At 39.8% G+C, this 18,578-nt stretch overlaps 1 protein-coding gene across 1 annotated transcript in view; it reads left to right on the top strand.

Moving 5' to 3' along the window:
• Positions 1 to 18,578, top strand: part of RP2 (RP2 activator of ARL3 GTPase) — a 40,668-nt gene that overhangs the window by 9,388 nt on the left and 12,702 nt on the right. The window contains exon 2 of the mRNA XM_073614603.1: positions 13,939 to 14,604. Within this exon, the coding sequence (XP_073470704.1) occupies positions 13,939 to 14,604 (666 nt within the window). The remainder of the gene's footprint in view (positions 1 to 13,938; positions 14,605 to 18,578) is intronic.

Here is an 18,578-nt window from a genome sequence, read left to right as displayed (position 1 = left end):
GCCCTTTTTTTAACCCCCGTTGCTCTAGAACAGGGTCTCCAAACTATGGCCATCCAGTTGTTCAAGAACTACAATTCCCATCATGCCTAGTCATGTCTGTGAATGTCAGAGTTTTACAATGCCTCATGGGATGTGTAGTTTTGCAACAGCTGGAGGGCCGTAGTTTGGAGATCCCTGGTCTAGAAGATTATCGTGATGGGGGTGGGGTTTCACAGCATAAAAAATTTAAGGGGAGCAGGCATCAGAAACTCAAGGGACTCAGCGGATTAATATCAAATCATGAAGATTGTATTGATTATAATATTTTTGTTGCTTAGGCTTTTAAAGGTGATTCATAACTGCAATCTATAAAGTAGCTGCTTTAAAAAAAAATGCAGAACTGAATTTTTTTGTTTAAATTGTGATGACTTGTAGTCCTATGATGAAAGAATTCTTGACCAACATCTGTACTACTCACTTCCTGCCATGAACACTCCCTCTTCTATCTATCACAATATCTCACAGAAGTAAGTACACCCCTCACATTTTTGTAAATATTTTATTATATCTTTTCATGTGACAACACTGAAGAAATGACACTTTGCTACAATATAAAGTAGTGAGTGTACAGCTTGTATAACAGTGTAAATTTACTGTTCCCTCCAAATAACTCAATACACAGCCATTAATTATAAAAGGAAGGAAATTTGGCGCTGCTTAAAATAAACATTAAAAATCATGTAACTGTGGTGTCGTATACAAATGTTTTTTTTTTTTTTTTTTATGTGTGAATATCCTAAATCTCCTTATATCATAACTAAAAGTAAAAGCAAACTGAAAAAAATGATGAACTTGTGTCTGTTGTATCCAGTATATGATACCTGAAAAAATTCCTTAATAAATCAAGTAACATAAAAAATACACAAACCAAAACCAGTGTAAAAAACTAAACCAATATATAAGTCCAAATCTGTGATAAAGAACTATCCGCAATAAATGTCTATAATTCAAAAATCCCAATGTGACTTGTGCAGAATCCAGGTGATGACACTTTATCACAATTTCTGTGCAGAGAAAAAAAGTGACTTTTCTGTGCTCCCCCTTTGTTTTATGCACTCGCCAGAAAGCCCTACCCCTGCAGGAGTAAAGAGCGTGTAGTCAGATATGCCTCTGGTCCTGGTGTCCCAATGATCAATAGGACTTCCTGCTCCATGGCATTGCTTGTGTAATGGGGTGTCCACATAAAATGAATAGTAGAAACGGGCACTCATAGCTTAAATCTGGTATAAACAAAATGTATTTTCCAAAAGTGAAATCTTTTAAAAAGGAGCTTCATTTGCCCCAATTGGTATAGGCATACAAACAGTTTCCTGGGTCTGGACGGTGTGCGTTCCACAGACTACATTGCAAAAACTGGAAGTGACGTGAATGTGTACCAAGTCTCGGCTTGCGCATCTTGTCATTGGAAGTCGTCTGAGGCGTAGCCATCTTGTCACACCCCACGTCTTATATAGCAGGTGGAGGTGTTGTTGCAACCGTTTCCAATTAAACCAAATCCCACTTCGAAAGCATTACAAAAACTAGGGTCTTTATTGTAAACAGTACATCCCTAGTATATAACACAGAGTCCACCGTAAAGGATGGATATTGATCGTGAAGGAGTTCAAATATATAGTGAACTCTGGATGAGGGCTATTGTTCGTACAAAAGACCAAGTATATAATAAATCATGGCATGTCCCCCTCGTGGTCTATATCAATAGTGCAGCAATACACCTCCACTTGCCAGATTACAAACCAGATATTACCAGGTAAAACTTTACAATATGAAAAATTAAAATTTTAAACATGAAATTCATATATATTTAGAGAGTATAATGAGATTGTTTCAAAGGTTGCATTCATATAAAATTTAATCAATTTCATTCCTAATATACTCAAAAATATAAAATATGTAATAGCTTTAAAATATATAATATATATAAAAATGTAGACTAGAGATTTCTAGGGGTATCAATGTGGGTCGTCTTAGTTATATAATTATAAAAATATAGACTGGAGTGTTCTAGGAGTGTCAATGTTAGTCATAATCCCATCATACCAAACTAGTCATTGACAAACTCCCTAAACTATTCCAGTGTATAAGGGAACTCTGGTTAATGTCAAAGAACATCCTAAGCAAGAAACTTAAAATTAGAAAGACCCCAATCGGTATATACGGTACATTTAGTCTCATTCTGTGACACCCATATCCTTTTGTTGTCACCCCTCCAATGATCTTTAATTAGATCTATTCCATAAAAGATTAGTCCTGTAGGGTTCCTTTGGTGTAATTGCTTAAAATGCCTTGACAAATTATGTTTGGGGAAGCCTTTCCTTTATGTTATTGATGTGTTCTCTAATCCTTACACAAAGTGGTCTGGTGGTTCTTCCTACATACTGTAAGCGGCATGGACACTCAATAGCATACGTCACATGCGTACTATTGCATGTAATGAGTTCCCTAATTTGGTGTTCTTTATTATTGGTCATAGACCTGAAGAATTCTTTTTTTTTCCTTGGTTTCTTCTTACTTACTCTACAAGGTAGGCATTTTTGGCATCTGTAAAACCCTTTCATTTCTGAAAATAATTTCACGGTTTTTGGAGGGTCAATAACGTTATGGACCAATGGTTTGTAAGAGTGGGAGCTGTGTTGTACACAAATCTCGTTTTTTTGGGAAGAGTTTTAGATATAACCCTATCTGACTTCGAAATAGGCCAATATTTCCTGATAATATATTCAATTGACTGGTACTGCCTATTAAAACTGGTAACAAAATGGGAATTGGTATTCTTGTTCTTCATCAGTGTGTTTTGATTCATATTCATTACTTCAACCTTCAAATTAGTCAAGGTCTCTTTCCAGTAACCCTTCTCTTCAAATTTCTCAATTAGGATGTTGGCTTGTACATCAAAGTCTTCTAGAGTGTGACAGTTTTTCCACAATCTCATCAGCTGGCCCTTAGGGACATTTTCTTTCCATCGTGGGTGGTGACAGCTTGAGATCGGTATATAACCGTTACGATCTGTCGGTTTAAAAAATGTTTTAGTGTGTAGCTCGTCCGTTTTTCTTGAAAATGTGTAAATCTAGATAATCTATCTGCTGTTGATCACTGCTACCGGTAAAAGAGATCCCATATTTGTTCTGGTTCATTTCATATAGGAATTTTTGGAAAGATTCAGACATTCCCTCCCACGAGATGATTACATCATCTATATACCTCTGATAGAATTTATTTCTGATTGTATTTTTCCATAGATATTTTTCTTCCCACATGTTTATAAAGAGGTTGGCCACACTGGGGGCATAATGTGCCCCCATGGCCACACCCCTTGTCTGAACATAGTAGCTCTTTTTATACCAGAAATAATTGCTTTCCATTGCCATTTTAAGTCCTTTAAGGATGAACCCAATCTGTTCCTGCCAGTGTTTTCGTGTAGTGCGTTGACATCTATAGTGGCAAAGAGACAGTTTGCAACCCCTGTAACATTCTGGAGTTCATTTATTAATTGCATCCTATTCCTAAGATATGACTTCCCTTTGAGTACCAAGGGTTTCAAAAACTGGTCAAGATATTCTCCTAGTCTGGGAAAAAAAGCAAATTGATTCCGCTTATAATACGCCTACCCGGAGGTTTCTCGTTTCTCTTGTGTATTTTCGGTAAGTATATATCACTGGTTTTCTCATGCGATTCTGGAATCGCCTGAATTCAAGTATCATATACTGCACATAACAGACACAAGTTCATAATTTTTTTTAGTTTGCTTTTAGTTATGATATAAGGAGATTTGGGATATTCACACATAAAAAAAATTCATTTGTATATGACACCACAGTTATAATCATACACAATTTTTAAATATTTGTTGTAAGCAGCGCCAAATTCCCTTCCTTTTATAATTGTCTAATTGGAGTTCACTTGTGAGGTTTTTTCAGGGAGGTTACAGTTTAGCACACACACCTAAGCGTGGAATTTTAGTTAAATATATATCTGACACCTAAGGGTGTGATTACTTGCAGCTATGGATATCTTTGGGTATATGACCAACAGGAATATAGATATTGGAGGGATATTTAACCAAGAACAGGTTAACAGCAGACAGGATATGGATGGCCTCTTTAAACATTTAAGACACCACTATGGAGAAACAGGTAAGGGTGTGGTGGGATATAGCTACCCTTGAGATGTATATAAGTGAGAAAATGACACCCAGAATACTGAGATGGGATTTAAACCATAATGACAGTATTAATGATATATCCCTCATGGAGGATTGGTACTCCTTCTTTGCTAAATGTGAAAATGAACTACTACAGAATATCATTAACCGCTTGCCGACCAGCCACCGTCATTATACTGCGGCAGGTCGTCACGATCCCACGAACGGTCGTAGCTGAACATCGGCTCATGGGATCGGGATAGCAGGCGCGCGCGCCTGCTGCACAGCGGGGGTGCCGATGCTCGTGGCCATCGGTCGCGATGACTGCCGGCCATGAGCGTTCGTGAGCAGTAGACACAGAACAGGGATGAGTGTGTGTAGACGCACACTTCCCTGTTCTGTTCTGACTAGAGTGACAGATCGTGTGTTCCTATTAGCTAGGAACCACGATCCGTCACTTCCTCTAGTCAGTCCCCTCCCATTTCAGTTAGAAACACCTCCCAGGGAACATAACCCCTTCACTGCCAGTGATATTTATACAGTAATCAATGCATTTTTATAGCACTGATCGCTGTATAAATGCCAATGGTCCCAAAAATGTGTCAAAATTGTCCAATGTGTCCGTCACAATAAAAATTGCAGATCGCCGCCATTACTAGAAAAAAAAAAAATAATAATAATAAAAATGCTATAAATCTATCCCCTATTTTGTAGACACTATAACTTTTGCGCAAACCAATCAATATACGCTTATTGCAACATTTATTTATTTTACCAAAAATATGTAGAAGAATACATATCGGCCTAAACTGAGAAAAAAATTTCTTGTTTTTAAAGGGTATATTTATTATAGCAAAAAGTACAAAATATTGTTTTTTTTTTTTTTTTTTTTTGTTTATTTTCAAAATTGTCACGTTTTTTTTTTGTTTATAGTGCAAAAAATAAAAACCACAGAGGCGGTTAAATACCACCAAAAGAAAGCTCTATCTGTGGGAAAAAAAGGACGTCATTTTGTTTGAGTGCAGCGTCGCATGACCGCACAATTGTCAGTTAAAGCGGCGCAGTGCTGAATCGCAAAAAATGGCCTGGTCATTCAGCAGCCAAATCTTCCTGGGCTGAAGTGGTTAACAGGAGACCATGCAACCTACGGGGAGTAGAGAATAATATTATGGAGATTAAGAATCTCCTGTTGCACTTTGCCAGTCAAATGAAGTATAAAGACAAAGATTGAGAATAACAGGAAGTAATTAAAAAATATAATATTGATATACAAGCGAAGAAACAGAAAAAGTTTAAGAGGGATGTGTTGGACTATACAAACAAAAGGGTCTATAAATGGCAAACTGAAATAGAAGAACTCAATGAAGATTTGGAAGAAATATCTATGGATGACAGCCCGGCTGGAGAATTAGGAAGGGTTGAAATTCAGGGTTCGGATGATTTATACCATACATGATTTGAACACACCCCCGCCCAAAGACAGGAGGGACCATTTAGAACACCAAATCTCCAACCAAGAACCATGGATAGGAGAAGAGGAAATCAATTAAAGCAAATCAAATCAGTTTACCCAAATTCCAAAAAACTTGGGATGCTGCCTACAATCTACATAAGAACAAAATGAAATATTTTGCAAATCTCATAAACCCATATTTTATTCACAATAGAAAACATATCAAACATTTAAACTGAGAAAATGTACCATTTTTAAGAAATAAATAAGGTAATTTTGAATTTGATGACCGCAACACATCCCAGAAAGTTGGGCCAGGGCAACAAAAAGCAGGCAAAGTGAGTTTACTAACAAAAAGCTGAAAGAACATTAAGCAACTAATTCGTGTAAGTGTCAACAGGTCAGTAACATGATTGGGTAAAAATAGAGCATCTTTTTTTTTATTTTTTTATTCCTTTTAACCCAGCGTGTTGAATGAAAAAAACCCGTCCGCTCTGGTCGAAACCGCTGTACTAACGATCCGACACTAGTACAGCGATCCCCCCCCCACTGAGCTGTTGTGTTCTGACAGGGGTGTGCCCCCCACCCGAACACTCCGATCAGCGCTCTCAGCCATTGTAAATAAGTTCACTAGTACTGTCCCCACTATGCCACGTCCCTTAAATTTAGCAGAAACATTCAATAAGAGAAGGAAGGAATGGACTTCATAGGCATAATTTAAAACAATTTTAAGCACAAATTTTATATATGACAGAAGTTTTATAGACAAGTATAAAAACACATACATCGATGGATATGACTAAAATATGTCATTGACCAGCAAGCGGCCTATAGTCCATGCAGACACAACTAACTAGGCTGTTGGGCCAAAACATCCCTGAATTTGGTGGTTGCCCCAATGTGGTAACATAGAAGGTAACCTGAACAGGTACAATCCTGAGGAAAAAAGCATTTTTCTGCAAGGGACATTACTGCATGGACTCAGTAATACTTCCTAAAATCACTGTCTATGAACACAGTTAGCCATGCTATCCAAAAATGCAAGGTAAATCCCTATTATGCTAAGAAGAATCCATATCTGAACACGATCCAGAAACACTGCTGTCTTCCCCGAGCCAAGGCTCATTTAAAGTGGAGGTCCACCCTAAAATAAAAAATTAAAGTTCTCTAAAAAATATATAAAAAAACCTTTTGAAGAAAAATTTTTTTTTTTTTACTTACCAGAAATGCATGTTGCTAAGCAATCTTCTTAATCTGCCTCTTGCTATTCCGCGGTGCTGTTCCTTCACTTTCGCCTCTTTGGCAAGCTGCCCCATTGTCTTCTGGGACATGTGTGTGTCCCAGAAAACGACAGGGCCATACACAGAGCGCCGCGCGACTCCCGCATGTGCCATAGGAAACTGGCAGCGAAGCTTCAAGGCTCCACTGCCTGTTTCCCTCAGTTAGGATGGGGGGCCGACATTGCGGGCTTGCTGGACAGGTAGGTGCCCTTATTAAAGGTCAGCAGCTACAGTGTTTGTAGTTGCTGACTTAAAAAAAAAACAAAAAACGGCTGGAACACCATTTTAAAATGGTCTGTTGCAAAAGGGAAAACTGTTCTGTGGTCAGATGAGTCGAAATTGGACATTTTTTTTGGCAACTATGGGTTGCGGCTTCCTCTGGACTAAAGAGGAGAGGGCCTTCTGGCTTATTTGCGCTTTATTCAAAAGCCTGCATCTCTGATGGTATGGGGGTGCATTAGTATGTATGAAATGGGCAGCTTGTACATATAGAAAGGTACCATTAAGGCTGAAAGATATATCCAGGTTTTAGAACAGCGTATGTTCCCACCCATTACTTGCAGGGAAAGCCTTGGATTTTTCAGCAGGACAATGAATGCTAAACCGCATACTGCATCTATGACAACAGCATGGCTTCGTAGTAGAAGAGTCTGGGTACTTAACTGGCCTGCCTGCAGTCAAGACCTTTTTACCAAACCTGAAAATCAATATTTGAATGAAAATATTTGGTGCATTTTGAAAAGAAAAATATGACGAAGACCTAGGACTGTTGAGCAGTTAAAGTACTATATCGGACAAGAATGGGACAACATTCCTCTCCCAAAACTCCAGCAATTAGTCTCCTCAGTCCCCACACAGTTACAGAGTGATGTTAAAAGAAGAGGGGATGCAACACCATGTAAACATGGCTCTGTCCCAACTTTTTGAGACGTGTTGCTGCCATCAATTTCAAAAGTACCTTATTTTTTTTTTCAAATGGTACATTTTTGTCAGTTGAAACATTTGATATGTTTTCTCTTTTCTGTTGTGAATAAAATATGGGCTTATGAGATTTGCACATCATTGCATTCTGTTTTTATGTAGATTTTACACAGCATCCCAACTTTTTTGGAATTGGGGTTGTATAAATGGCACCGGGACTCGTGAGGTTTAAAGTATATCCTGAGCCATAAAGTTTTTGTGTGTGTGTGTGTGTGTGTGTGTGTGTGTGTGTTGTAATTTTTTTTTTTTTTTTTTTATGATCATGGGAAAGTGTCAGTTGGTTATTGTCATTTGTTTTCCCGCTGAGGAACTTCACTTTCACTAGTGAATTGCATTCAGGCAGCCCATAGAAGTGGATGCACACACATTGCCAGCACAGACACAATCGTATGTCGAACTTTGACATGTCTGCAGGAGCTGTTGCATGTATCCAAATGCAGAGGTGATGTGTTCGTATCCAGCTCCTGCCGAATGTCAAACTTTGATATGCAGTAGTGTCCATGTCGGCGATGTGTGTGCATCTACCTCTATGGGCTGTCTGCATGTAGCTGCCAGTGGCTCTGTACAGAGAACAGCAGTAATCTGCCATCTAAATGAGCCCTAAGGCTCAATATGGCTTTCCTTATTCCACTTGACTTTTTTTTTTTTTCTCCTGAAGATCATCTCTTGCATCTAGGTGTGTAAATGTACGCTTAGTATTGTGATGAAAATCTAGCAAAGGACATTGAGATGTACATATTAAAGGTCAATGTATATCCAGAAAGCATGAATATGGTTATTCCCCGGTGTTGTATCTCATCTAGTCCGATGTTTGAATAATCTTCCGTTATGAAGGAATGCTTCTGGTCTAGTCACAACTCTGAGTTGGTGAATGTTGTCTTTGTGTAAGTCAATCGGGGGAGCTGAAACTGAGCCCAAAACACAGAGCTGCTGTTACAGAGCTCCCATAGCTTTAACCTGAGTGTCTATAAGGAAGTCGGCAGCCAAACTCGCTCAATAGTGGCTTTCTTGTGTCTAAACCTCAAGTTTACAAACTTTCAGATGTCGCCTTTCTCTGCTAACCGAGTGCATAAAACATAAGAATACTTTTAAGAAATACCATACAAACTGCCTAAATATTTAAAAAAAACAAATTAGGTGTTTTGTGGCACATAATCTCCATCACCCTTAGGTTTTCATTAACTGGTACATAATTGAATATTTTATAGAGCTCTTTTTGTTTGTATTTTTTTTTAAACAATGTATATTTCTCCATGGTAGTACATAGAAAAAAATCTGAACTCCAAGCAGCTCTGCTTTATTGATACAACATTACATATTTTTTTTCTTATTACAAGCAGTGTAAGTACCTAGGTTTAAAGTGTTACTAAACCCACAACCGTAAAATCAGTCTGTATATGCAGTAAATAAGAGCCCTTGCACACTGGGGCGGGGGGTGGCGTCGGCGGTAAAACGCCGCTATTATTAGCGGCGTTTTACCGTCGGTATGCGGCCGCTAGCGGCCGAGAAAGGTTTAAATACCACCGCAAAGCGCCTCTGCAGAGGCGCATTGCCGGCGGTATAGCCGCGCCGTCCCATTGATTTCAATGGGCAGGAGCGGTAAAGGAGCGGTATACACACCGCTCCTTCACCGCTCCGAAGATGCTGCTGGCAGGACTTTTTTTACCGTCCTTCCAGCGCATCGCTCCAGTGTGCAAGCCCTCGGGGCTTTCACACTGGGATGACAGCAGCGGCACTTTCGGGGCGGTTTGCAGGCGCTATTATTAGCGCAATAGCGCCTGCAAACCGCCCCAGTGTGCAAGGGCTCTAAAGGAAAAAATCTTGCGAGCCACAATGATCCAATACCTTATAGGAGAACCAACTGTATTAAAATATAAATGCCCAGCTGCAAACGCAGATCACGTATTCATAGCCGTGCAGTAAACATAAAAGGAAAAACTTGCGCTGCGCTTAGGTATGTGTTATTGTGTGTGTTCACCCTAATGGTACCATGTACATTCAATCACAAGTATATAAATGACGCAAAACTGTACTCAATTTTGCATGTGCAAATCAATACACCAAAGAAGTGCAATAAAGTACAAAATATGATAAATTCAAAGTGCAATGTGCAAATGATAAAAAACTAAATGAACTCTGCATCTATAAATAAATACAATAAACATTAATTGATGATACTCAATAAAAATAGAGATGTGCACTACACATAACACATGCAAACTCCAATAGGATCATGTAAGTGATAAGTGATAAAAAATATATACATATAACCATATAAGTGATATGTGATATTTGAGGCAACAAATTGTCCTTATTGTTGAAAAATCCTCCAGTGTAACATCACACAGCAATGTGCAGTGAAAAAGTTCCAAAAGTAACAGTGATGCACGAAGTGTTTCACAGAAAAAAATCCAATTGCTGTATCAAAGTGCCCAGATCATGCCGTGATGTGCCTCGGTGACCCCCAAAGTGGTTGCGCTCACCTTAGAGCGTGTGACACAGTGTTCAGCTGCGTCAATACACGCTATGGAGCCACCCCTGGGCTCAGTAATAGATTACAGCTGATCTCCCAATAGGCTCTCTGCTCATGTCTCCAGCAGCTCCTGCCAATCCCCGCAGAGGCTGGTTGGCGGCGTCAAGTGACTGCAGCATAGAGAGGGGCGCCAGTGCCCGCCTGATTCTGTCACAGCCTCGGAATATGATGGCACAGATCAGGCGTTGGGATCTGGAAAGCTTTTCTAAGATTTTGTATGGGGAAGAAGTAAAAAACCAGAACAGCGTTTGTCAGAGCTCCTTCTGCTGGGAGCTGTGTTAGCTACTAATCAATGGATCAATAATCAATAGTCCATTGATTAGTAGCTAACACAGCTCCCAGCAGGAGCTGCTGGAGACATGAGCAGAGAGCCTATTGGGAGATCAGCTGTAATCTATTACTGAGCCCAGGGGTGGCTCCATAGCGTGTATTGACGCAGCTGAACACTGTGTCACACGCTCTAAGGTGAGCGCAACCACTTTGGGGGTCACCGAGGCACATCACGGCATGATCTGGGCACTTTGATACAGCAATTGGATTTTTTTTCTGTGAAACACTTCATGCATCACTGTTACTTTTGGAACTTTTTCACTGCACATTGCTGTGTGATGTTACACTGGAGGATTTTTCAACAATAAGGACAATTTGTTGTCTCAAATATCACATATCACTTATATGGTTATATGTATATATTTTTTATCACTTACATGATCCTATTGGAGTTTGCATGTGTTATGTGTAGTGCACATCTCTATTTTTATTGAGTATCATCAATTAATGTTTATTGTATTTATTTATATATGCAGAGTTCATTTAGTTTTTTATCATTTGCACATTGCACTTTGAATTTATCATATTTTGTACTTTATTGCACTTCTTTGGTGTATTGATTTGCACATGCAAAATTGAGTACAGTTTTGCGTCATTTATATACTTGTGATTGAATGTACATGGCACCATTAGGGTGAACACACACAATAACACATACCTAAGCGCAGCGCAAGTTTTTCCTTTTATGCAGTAAAGCATGCTTGTTAAACTCACTGTGGAGCCTAAGGGGTTAATCCTGCGCTTTGTGTAAAAAGGCTGTTTGATCCTGTCGTCTCTGTTCCTCCCCTTCTTCCACTGTCCCCAATTCATCTCCTGCTAGTACAGAGCATTGGGGGCATTCTGCACATGCTCAATTTGGTGTGTATTGCTAGAGAGTTTATTTTTATTTTGGGAGGGTGCATGTTAGCACAGGGCCAATCAGCACTGTCCAGACAGAGGGTCAGGCATCATGTAGCCTCATAGAATAGTGGGGAATGAAAACTCCTCCTACAAGCTTTAACAAGTGCGCAGCCAGATACTGTTAGAAGTTACAAGACTGCTACATGCTGCTGATGAGAAAAGGTATTTAGCAGTTTATATTTCCTAAAATACAGTAAAAACCCTGGTCTGCAAGTGTTTTACAAGACAAGGAAAAATTTTTTTTATAAACTTTAACTTGATAAACGAGCGAGATCTTGCAATGCAAGTAGCTTTGGATCCGACTTGTGAGACTCCAATTTGTAGATATTTGCCAGCACACCTAAGATCATTCATTTCGTCATCACATGCCTGATGAAGGGGTCCTGCATGGCTCAGTAACTTGCACTACACTGTTTTGTGATGTGATCATTCTTTGAATAAAAAAACGTTTGGACAAAATTGATGATCCTTGGTGTGCTGGCAAATATCTACATATCGCATAGGTTCCAGTATCCAGCTGGCTGTCACTACAGCACCCACCCAATACTTTTAGAACTTATTCCAGTAACATGTGCGATGGGAATATGGACTGTGGATTGTGACACGCCAAGTCACGTGACATGTGAAATACCATGTTAGTAAATGAGAGCGCTCTTCATTTGCACTACTGAAGTCGCTCCGACTTTAGAAAGGTTTCCTGTACTACTTCAATGCGACTTCTATCCACCTTGTGCCCATAGACTTTAACCACTTCACGCAAATCGCCATTCCAGTATGTCGGCTTGAGGAAGAGGATGTAACAGGTTAGAGCCTGTAGGCTCTTCCCCAATACTGTTTTTCAGAGCGGGTGGTCGGCTATCTGGTGTTAACGGCCGATCGGTCGGCAGCCGATCAACCGTTATCCCAGGCAGTCCCCTCCTCCCGCCTTTGTCTGTCACTCTTCCCGGGCCTCCTGTCCCACCAGGAGACCCGGTCCATGATCCAGCATGACCGCCGGCTAGTCGGTCACCTGAATGAAGCCTGATTTAGCTTCAATCGGGTCTCCATCGTAAAATTACGGAGGCGACGTCACAACATCACTTCCGGTTTACTCGGCTGCCAATGGCTCTGATTGTTAAAAAATTAGTGTTCAGAATCACCGATTTTGGCAATCTGAATACTTTGAAGTGCAAAGAAGGGATTTGGGATCTTTTAGACCCTCGTTCCCTTCATAAAGAATACCTGGCACCGCCTATTACTGTCACAAGGCATGTTTACATGCCTTATAAACACAATAAAAGTAATCATTTTTTTTTTAAAGGGACAGTGTTAAAAAAATAAATGAATAAGAACATTTTTTTTAATACGCCCCCGTCCCTGCGTGCTCGCGCAGCAAAGAAACTGCATACGTAAGTCGTGCCCACAAATGTAAACGGTGTTCAAATCACACATGTGAGTTATTACCGCGATTGTCAGAGTGTGATAATTCTAGCACAAGACCACCTCTGTAACTCTAACTTGGTAGCCGCTAACATATTTTTTAAAGCGTTGCCTATGGAGATTTTTAAGTACCGTTGTTTGTGCCATTCCACAAGTGTGCGCAGTTTTCAACTGTAACATGTTTGGAATCTCTTTACTCGGCGTTATATCCTCTTTCACAATATACAAAAAAAATTGGACCAACTTTACTGTTTTCTTATTTTTTAATTTAAAAACGTATTCTTTCCAATAAAATTGCACTTGAAAGACCGCTGCGCAAATACCATGTGACATAAAATATTGCAACCACCGCCATTTTATTCTCTGCTGCAAGTTTGAGAGCTTGCTATAAAATTTTCTGACAACAAAATCCGTTCGCATAAATTCCGATTGTGTGTGGACAATTCCGACGCACAAAGTGCCAGGCATGCTCAGAATAAATTAAGAGATAAAAGCTATTGGCTACTGCCCCGTTTCATTTATAGTCCCGACGTACGTGTTTTACGTCATCGGATTTTCCAATAACTTTGTGTGACCGTGTGTATGCAAGACAAGTTTGAGCCAACATCCGTCAGAAAAAATCCATGGATTTTGTTGTCGGAATGTCCGATCAATGTCCGATCGTGTGTACAGGGCATATGTGTTCCATACTTGTAAAAAAACAGCATTTCAGTGATTGTGTATTTAGATGTTTACCTGGTGTTCAGCTGGAACATATAGGACAAATGCACATAGTTTAACAAAACTGCATATATTCCAAGTTGCATTGAATATTTATTTTACCAATAATGATATCATTGATTTTTGTCTTTTTGCATCACAGGTAGATCCAAAGGACTACATGTTTAATGGCTTAAAGGACCAGACAGTAGGACGGTTGCCAGATAAAGTCGCAGGCCAACAATTTGTAATACAGGAATGTGAGAACTGCAACATCTATATACTTGACCATTCTGCAACCATCACTATTGATGACTGTACAAACTGCCGCATCTTCTTAGGGCCTGTAAAGGGCAGCGTGTTCTTTCGTGACTGTAAAGATTGCAAATGCATTGTGGCCTGTCAGCAGTTCCGCACTAGAGACTGCAGGAAAATGGATATTTTTTTATGCTGCACCACACAGCCAATCATAGAATCCTCCACTGGAATGAAGTTTGGATGTTTCCAGTACTACTACCCAGAACTAGCAGCACAGTTCAAGGATGCAGGGCTGAGCATCTTCAACAACACATGGAGCAACATCCACGACTTCACCCCCGTGTCGGGAGAGACCAACTGGAGTCTGCTTGCAAGTGACTGTGCAGTGCAAGATTGTGTGCCCCTCCCTGACTCCGAGGAACTGAAAGCAGTACGCATTTCTACAGATGGTAACCGGAGCATAGTGCCGGTCACTTGGGGACAACGTCTGAAAAATAGTGACGAGTCCTGCTTGGTGGTTTTCTTTGCTGGAGATTACACCATAGCCAATGCCAGAAAGATGATTGATGAGGTAATGAGGAAGTTTTCACTAGAAAAGCTCCTAGAATTTCCTTCATTGATACTAAAGTATCTCAGGGAAATGCCAACTAGTTTGGCAGCTTGTATATTTATGCAGACATTTTGGGCAAGGCGAGACATTGCATGTCAGCACAAATACATTCCTCACATGTTACAATATATATAGCAACAGTATTATTTCCCAAAAAAGTTTTGTATTTTAATCATTAAAAGGCAGTCTTTGAACTGGAATCAAGTTGCTTTGACTAGGCTGAGAGGATGTCAGCAATTTTGAATAGTGCTTTCTCTGGGATTCACATGATTGTCATCTCTGAGCCAGCATCTCAAACTAGAAAGTAGAATCTGTTCCTTAATGATGCCTGAAAAAAGATAGCACCATCCTTTTGGAAATAAAAACATATACGGGAATTGTCAGGGGAAGTACTAAGATCTTCAAAAGTGTTACTGTTACGCATTACTTGGCATGCAGGAAAAAAAAAGGTTCTTAGGTTTATTAGTGTATGTCCACTTTTGCAGCCACATTGGGACAACACCTGGTTTATATTTGGTACATGTTCTCATCCACATAGCATAATGTCAAAAAATATTTCAAAATGGTAGCTTACCATTTCATATGCACTTTACTGATCCTTCTTAGTTCTCTATGAGGGGTGCGGGTGCTGGGGAGCTGTGTTTGCCATAATAGACCCTTTCTGTACTGTGCTGGCAGATATCGTTATCTGTGTAAAGTAGATTTGAACACAGTCTGTCTAACAAAGGCCTAAAGCAGTTGTTCAGTCTGGGCAAAAAAAAACCTTAAATGTCAGCAGCTGCAAATCCTGCAGTTGCTGACTATTAATATAAGGTCACTTACCTATTCAGGGATCCAGCGCTATCCTCCCCCTAATTCTTCACTGGCCTAACTGTGGGCAGCCAGCTATCCAGCTTTTGGCTTCTTAGCTGGCTGCCCACTGTGCATGTGCTAGAATGGTCCTGCAGTCTTCTGGGACCTGTGATGAGGCGATCTGGGCCGAAGTGGCAGCTGGTATCTGTCAAAACCAGTTACCCGTGCTCTCCCCTCCCCCCCAAAATAAAAATGACATGCCAAATATGGGGGAGGAAGGGGGAGGAGTGAACTTAAAACAGCACTTCCCCTCTTGGGTGCAAAGCCAAACTTCCCCTTTTTTTGGTGAACTATACCGTCTCCTTGGCCTTTCAATTGGGATAGACTCACTATGAACTTGTTCAAGCACCCGTCCTAAGAAACTAAGAAATATTTTTACATTTCTTTTTAGTATGTTGTGTGAATGGGAACACATAAACCTATAGTGGGGTTTTCGCAAATTTGATTGCAAAAGTAGAAATATGTTTTATGGCATTATTGAAATCTTACTCAGGATTGTTTGTTTTATAGAAAGATGGCACAAATGACGAAAGAGGCGGGCTTATTTAAATGAGCAGTTGCAATCGGTGCGGTAGCTCAAAGCTTTAGCTTACTTTTTTTAATTATAGGGTAATCGGAATAATAAAAATTCTGGCATGTTGATTGTGACAAGCCTTTGCACTTTGATATCTGCATTATTTAAGAGAACGTGTCATGGTGTAATCAACAGCAGGGGTATGTGTTCCATGTCATCCCTCAATTCTGAAGAAAGGTTAAAAATCTGTAAGCACATTAATAATCTTGCTGAGATCTGTTGCATGTTGGCTGCAGTGCACAAATATGAGTGACACCATCTTCCAGGAACCAGTATGTGGCTGATCTCTTAAAACCCCTTCCAGACAGAGGGGATATGGCAAAACATGCCAGTTTGCCTTGTGCACAGTGCAGTAATAGTTGTGTACTGAGGCAGTTAGTTGCATTGCGTTCTTTTAAAATAAACACTAAAGCCCATTCACACTGGTGTGGTGCGGTAGCGCGCTTGGCACGCCAACACACCTGCATGCAGAGAACAGCAACACATGGTAACCTACTCCTGTGGGTCTGTTGTTCTGTGCATTTCCAGGCTCTTTAAATGAATAAAACTACTTTATTGAAACGTGCGTTAACGTGCCATAGTGTGCACTAACGCAACTATTTAGTGTGACTGACTGTGCCCTTAAGTTTAACGCACACACCCTGGAATTCATAAAGACAGATTTTGCGAACGTGTTTCTCATGCTTTGTTAAAGTGGGGAAGAATGCGCCAAAGTCATATACCTGTCTAGAGGTTGTATTTGAATTTGGCTCATGCTGCGCCACTTTCAGAATGCATGAGAGACACTTTTGCAAAATCTGTCTGAACCAATTTTTCTCTCTACGCCAAAAGAGAGTTGGTCCTAATTAGCTCCACGTTTATAATTTGGCGCATTTAATGTGACACAATGTAATTTGGCACATTTTACAACTAACTGAATTTGCTGCACGTGTCGCTATCAGAATCATAAGTGTTGCAAATGCTTCATAAATTTGGCTCAATACATTAACAAAGAGGGGTCAATGCCAGAAAAGTGGCGCAGTGGCTTTATTGAATTCCCCCCCACAGTGTGTAATAAATGGCATTAGATCCATTAAAAAAAAAAACAAAAAAAAAAAAAAAAAAACTTTCCTATAAAGAGCTTGAAGGAAAACTGTACCTATAATGTGTTCCTACACTGATAAGTCTAAAGAAAAGTGACTGGGTGCAGAGCTGCCCCTACCTAAAATGTATAACTGTGACAAATAAATAATATAATAAATACATAAACAATACTGAAAGCTATATTACAGTGATCCTGTGTGCTCTAAGAAAAAAATGTGCAATCCAAAATAAATCACTTTATGCGATACCACAATTCCAGTGGTGCAAATCTTATGTGCACAATACAGAATGCGATGAATAAAACTTCACATAATTATGTGCTTCCAATCCTTGTGTTAGACATTGATACCACAACCTCAGTGCTACAAGTCCAGAATGTAAGTATAAAATACCTCACGCTGTCCCATATATGTGTTCAAACAACTCTTCCAAAGCCCTGAAGAGGGTATCCAACAGATGTTCCACCACCATGCGCCCTATAATACTGTACCCAGGGCACCGGTGGTCTTGCCTCTCACGGGTTATTTCTCAGGAAGTATAAATGTCATTTATGGGACCCTTTTTGAAAGGTCCTAGCCATCTCTCCATATATAGGGTAGTGCTCCAAACAAAGCATAGAGAAATTGGCAATAGCAGGATCATGAGCGAAAGGAGCAAGATATTGGCTGGATAAGAGCACAATAATCTGGTCCATGATATACATTTATATGAATCCAGTCTTATAGGGTGCATGGTGGTGGAACATCTGTTGGATTCCCTCTTCAGGAGGATAGAAGACTTGTCACAAGTGGAGTGGATTTTAAACATTTATATACACGGACTTGCATTAAAAATTTTGTGGTGTTTTATACTTACATTTTGGACTTGTAGCCCTGAGATTGTGGCATTAAAGTCTAACAGTTTTGTGGAGTTTTATTCATAACATGCACATATAAGACATGCAGCACTGGGATTGTGGTATCACATAAAGTAATTTATTTTGGATTACAATTTTTTTTTTTTTTCTCAGAGCACTAGTTAATATAGTATGTCAAGGGGCACACTGGATCACTGTGATATTGGTTTTTAGTATTGTTTACTTATTTATTAGTTACATGTGTTGGGTAGGAGCAGTGCTTCACCCAGTCCTATTTCTATATCCTACATTTACCTGTTCAAGATATGGGACTGCTGCTTGTTGCACGGTATTTTCACAGAAACACTCCTGGTTTGGCAACACAAGTGCAGTAGATTCCCTATTCACTCCTATGGGAAGGCTTTCAAATGATGATGCCCCACAACAAAGTTTTGTGTGGATTGTGAGCAGGTAACTTTTTGCTGACCTGTTTATAATACCCTAAGGGCCAATGCACACTATGCACAGTGACAAATGATTTGCTGCATGGTAAAACTTCTGTCACTGCAGGGGAGCAAAGGAAACAATTGT

This window comes from Aquarana catesbeiana, linkage group LG02 (genome assembly GCF_042186555.1).
Source record: "Aquarana catesbeiana isolate 2022-GZ linkage group LG02, ASM4218655v1, whole genome shotgun sequence".
Lineage (NCBI taxonomy): Eukaryota > Metazoa > Chordata > Amphibia > Anura > Ranidae > Aquarana > Aquarana catesbeiana.
This window is presented reverse-complemented; position numbering and strand designations above follow the sequence as displayed.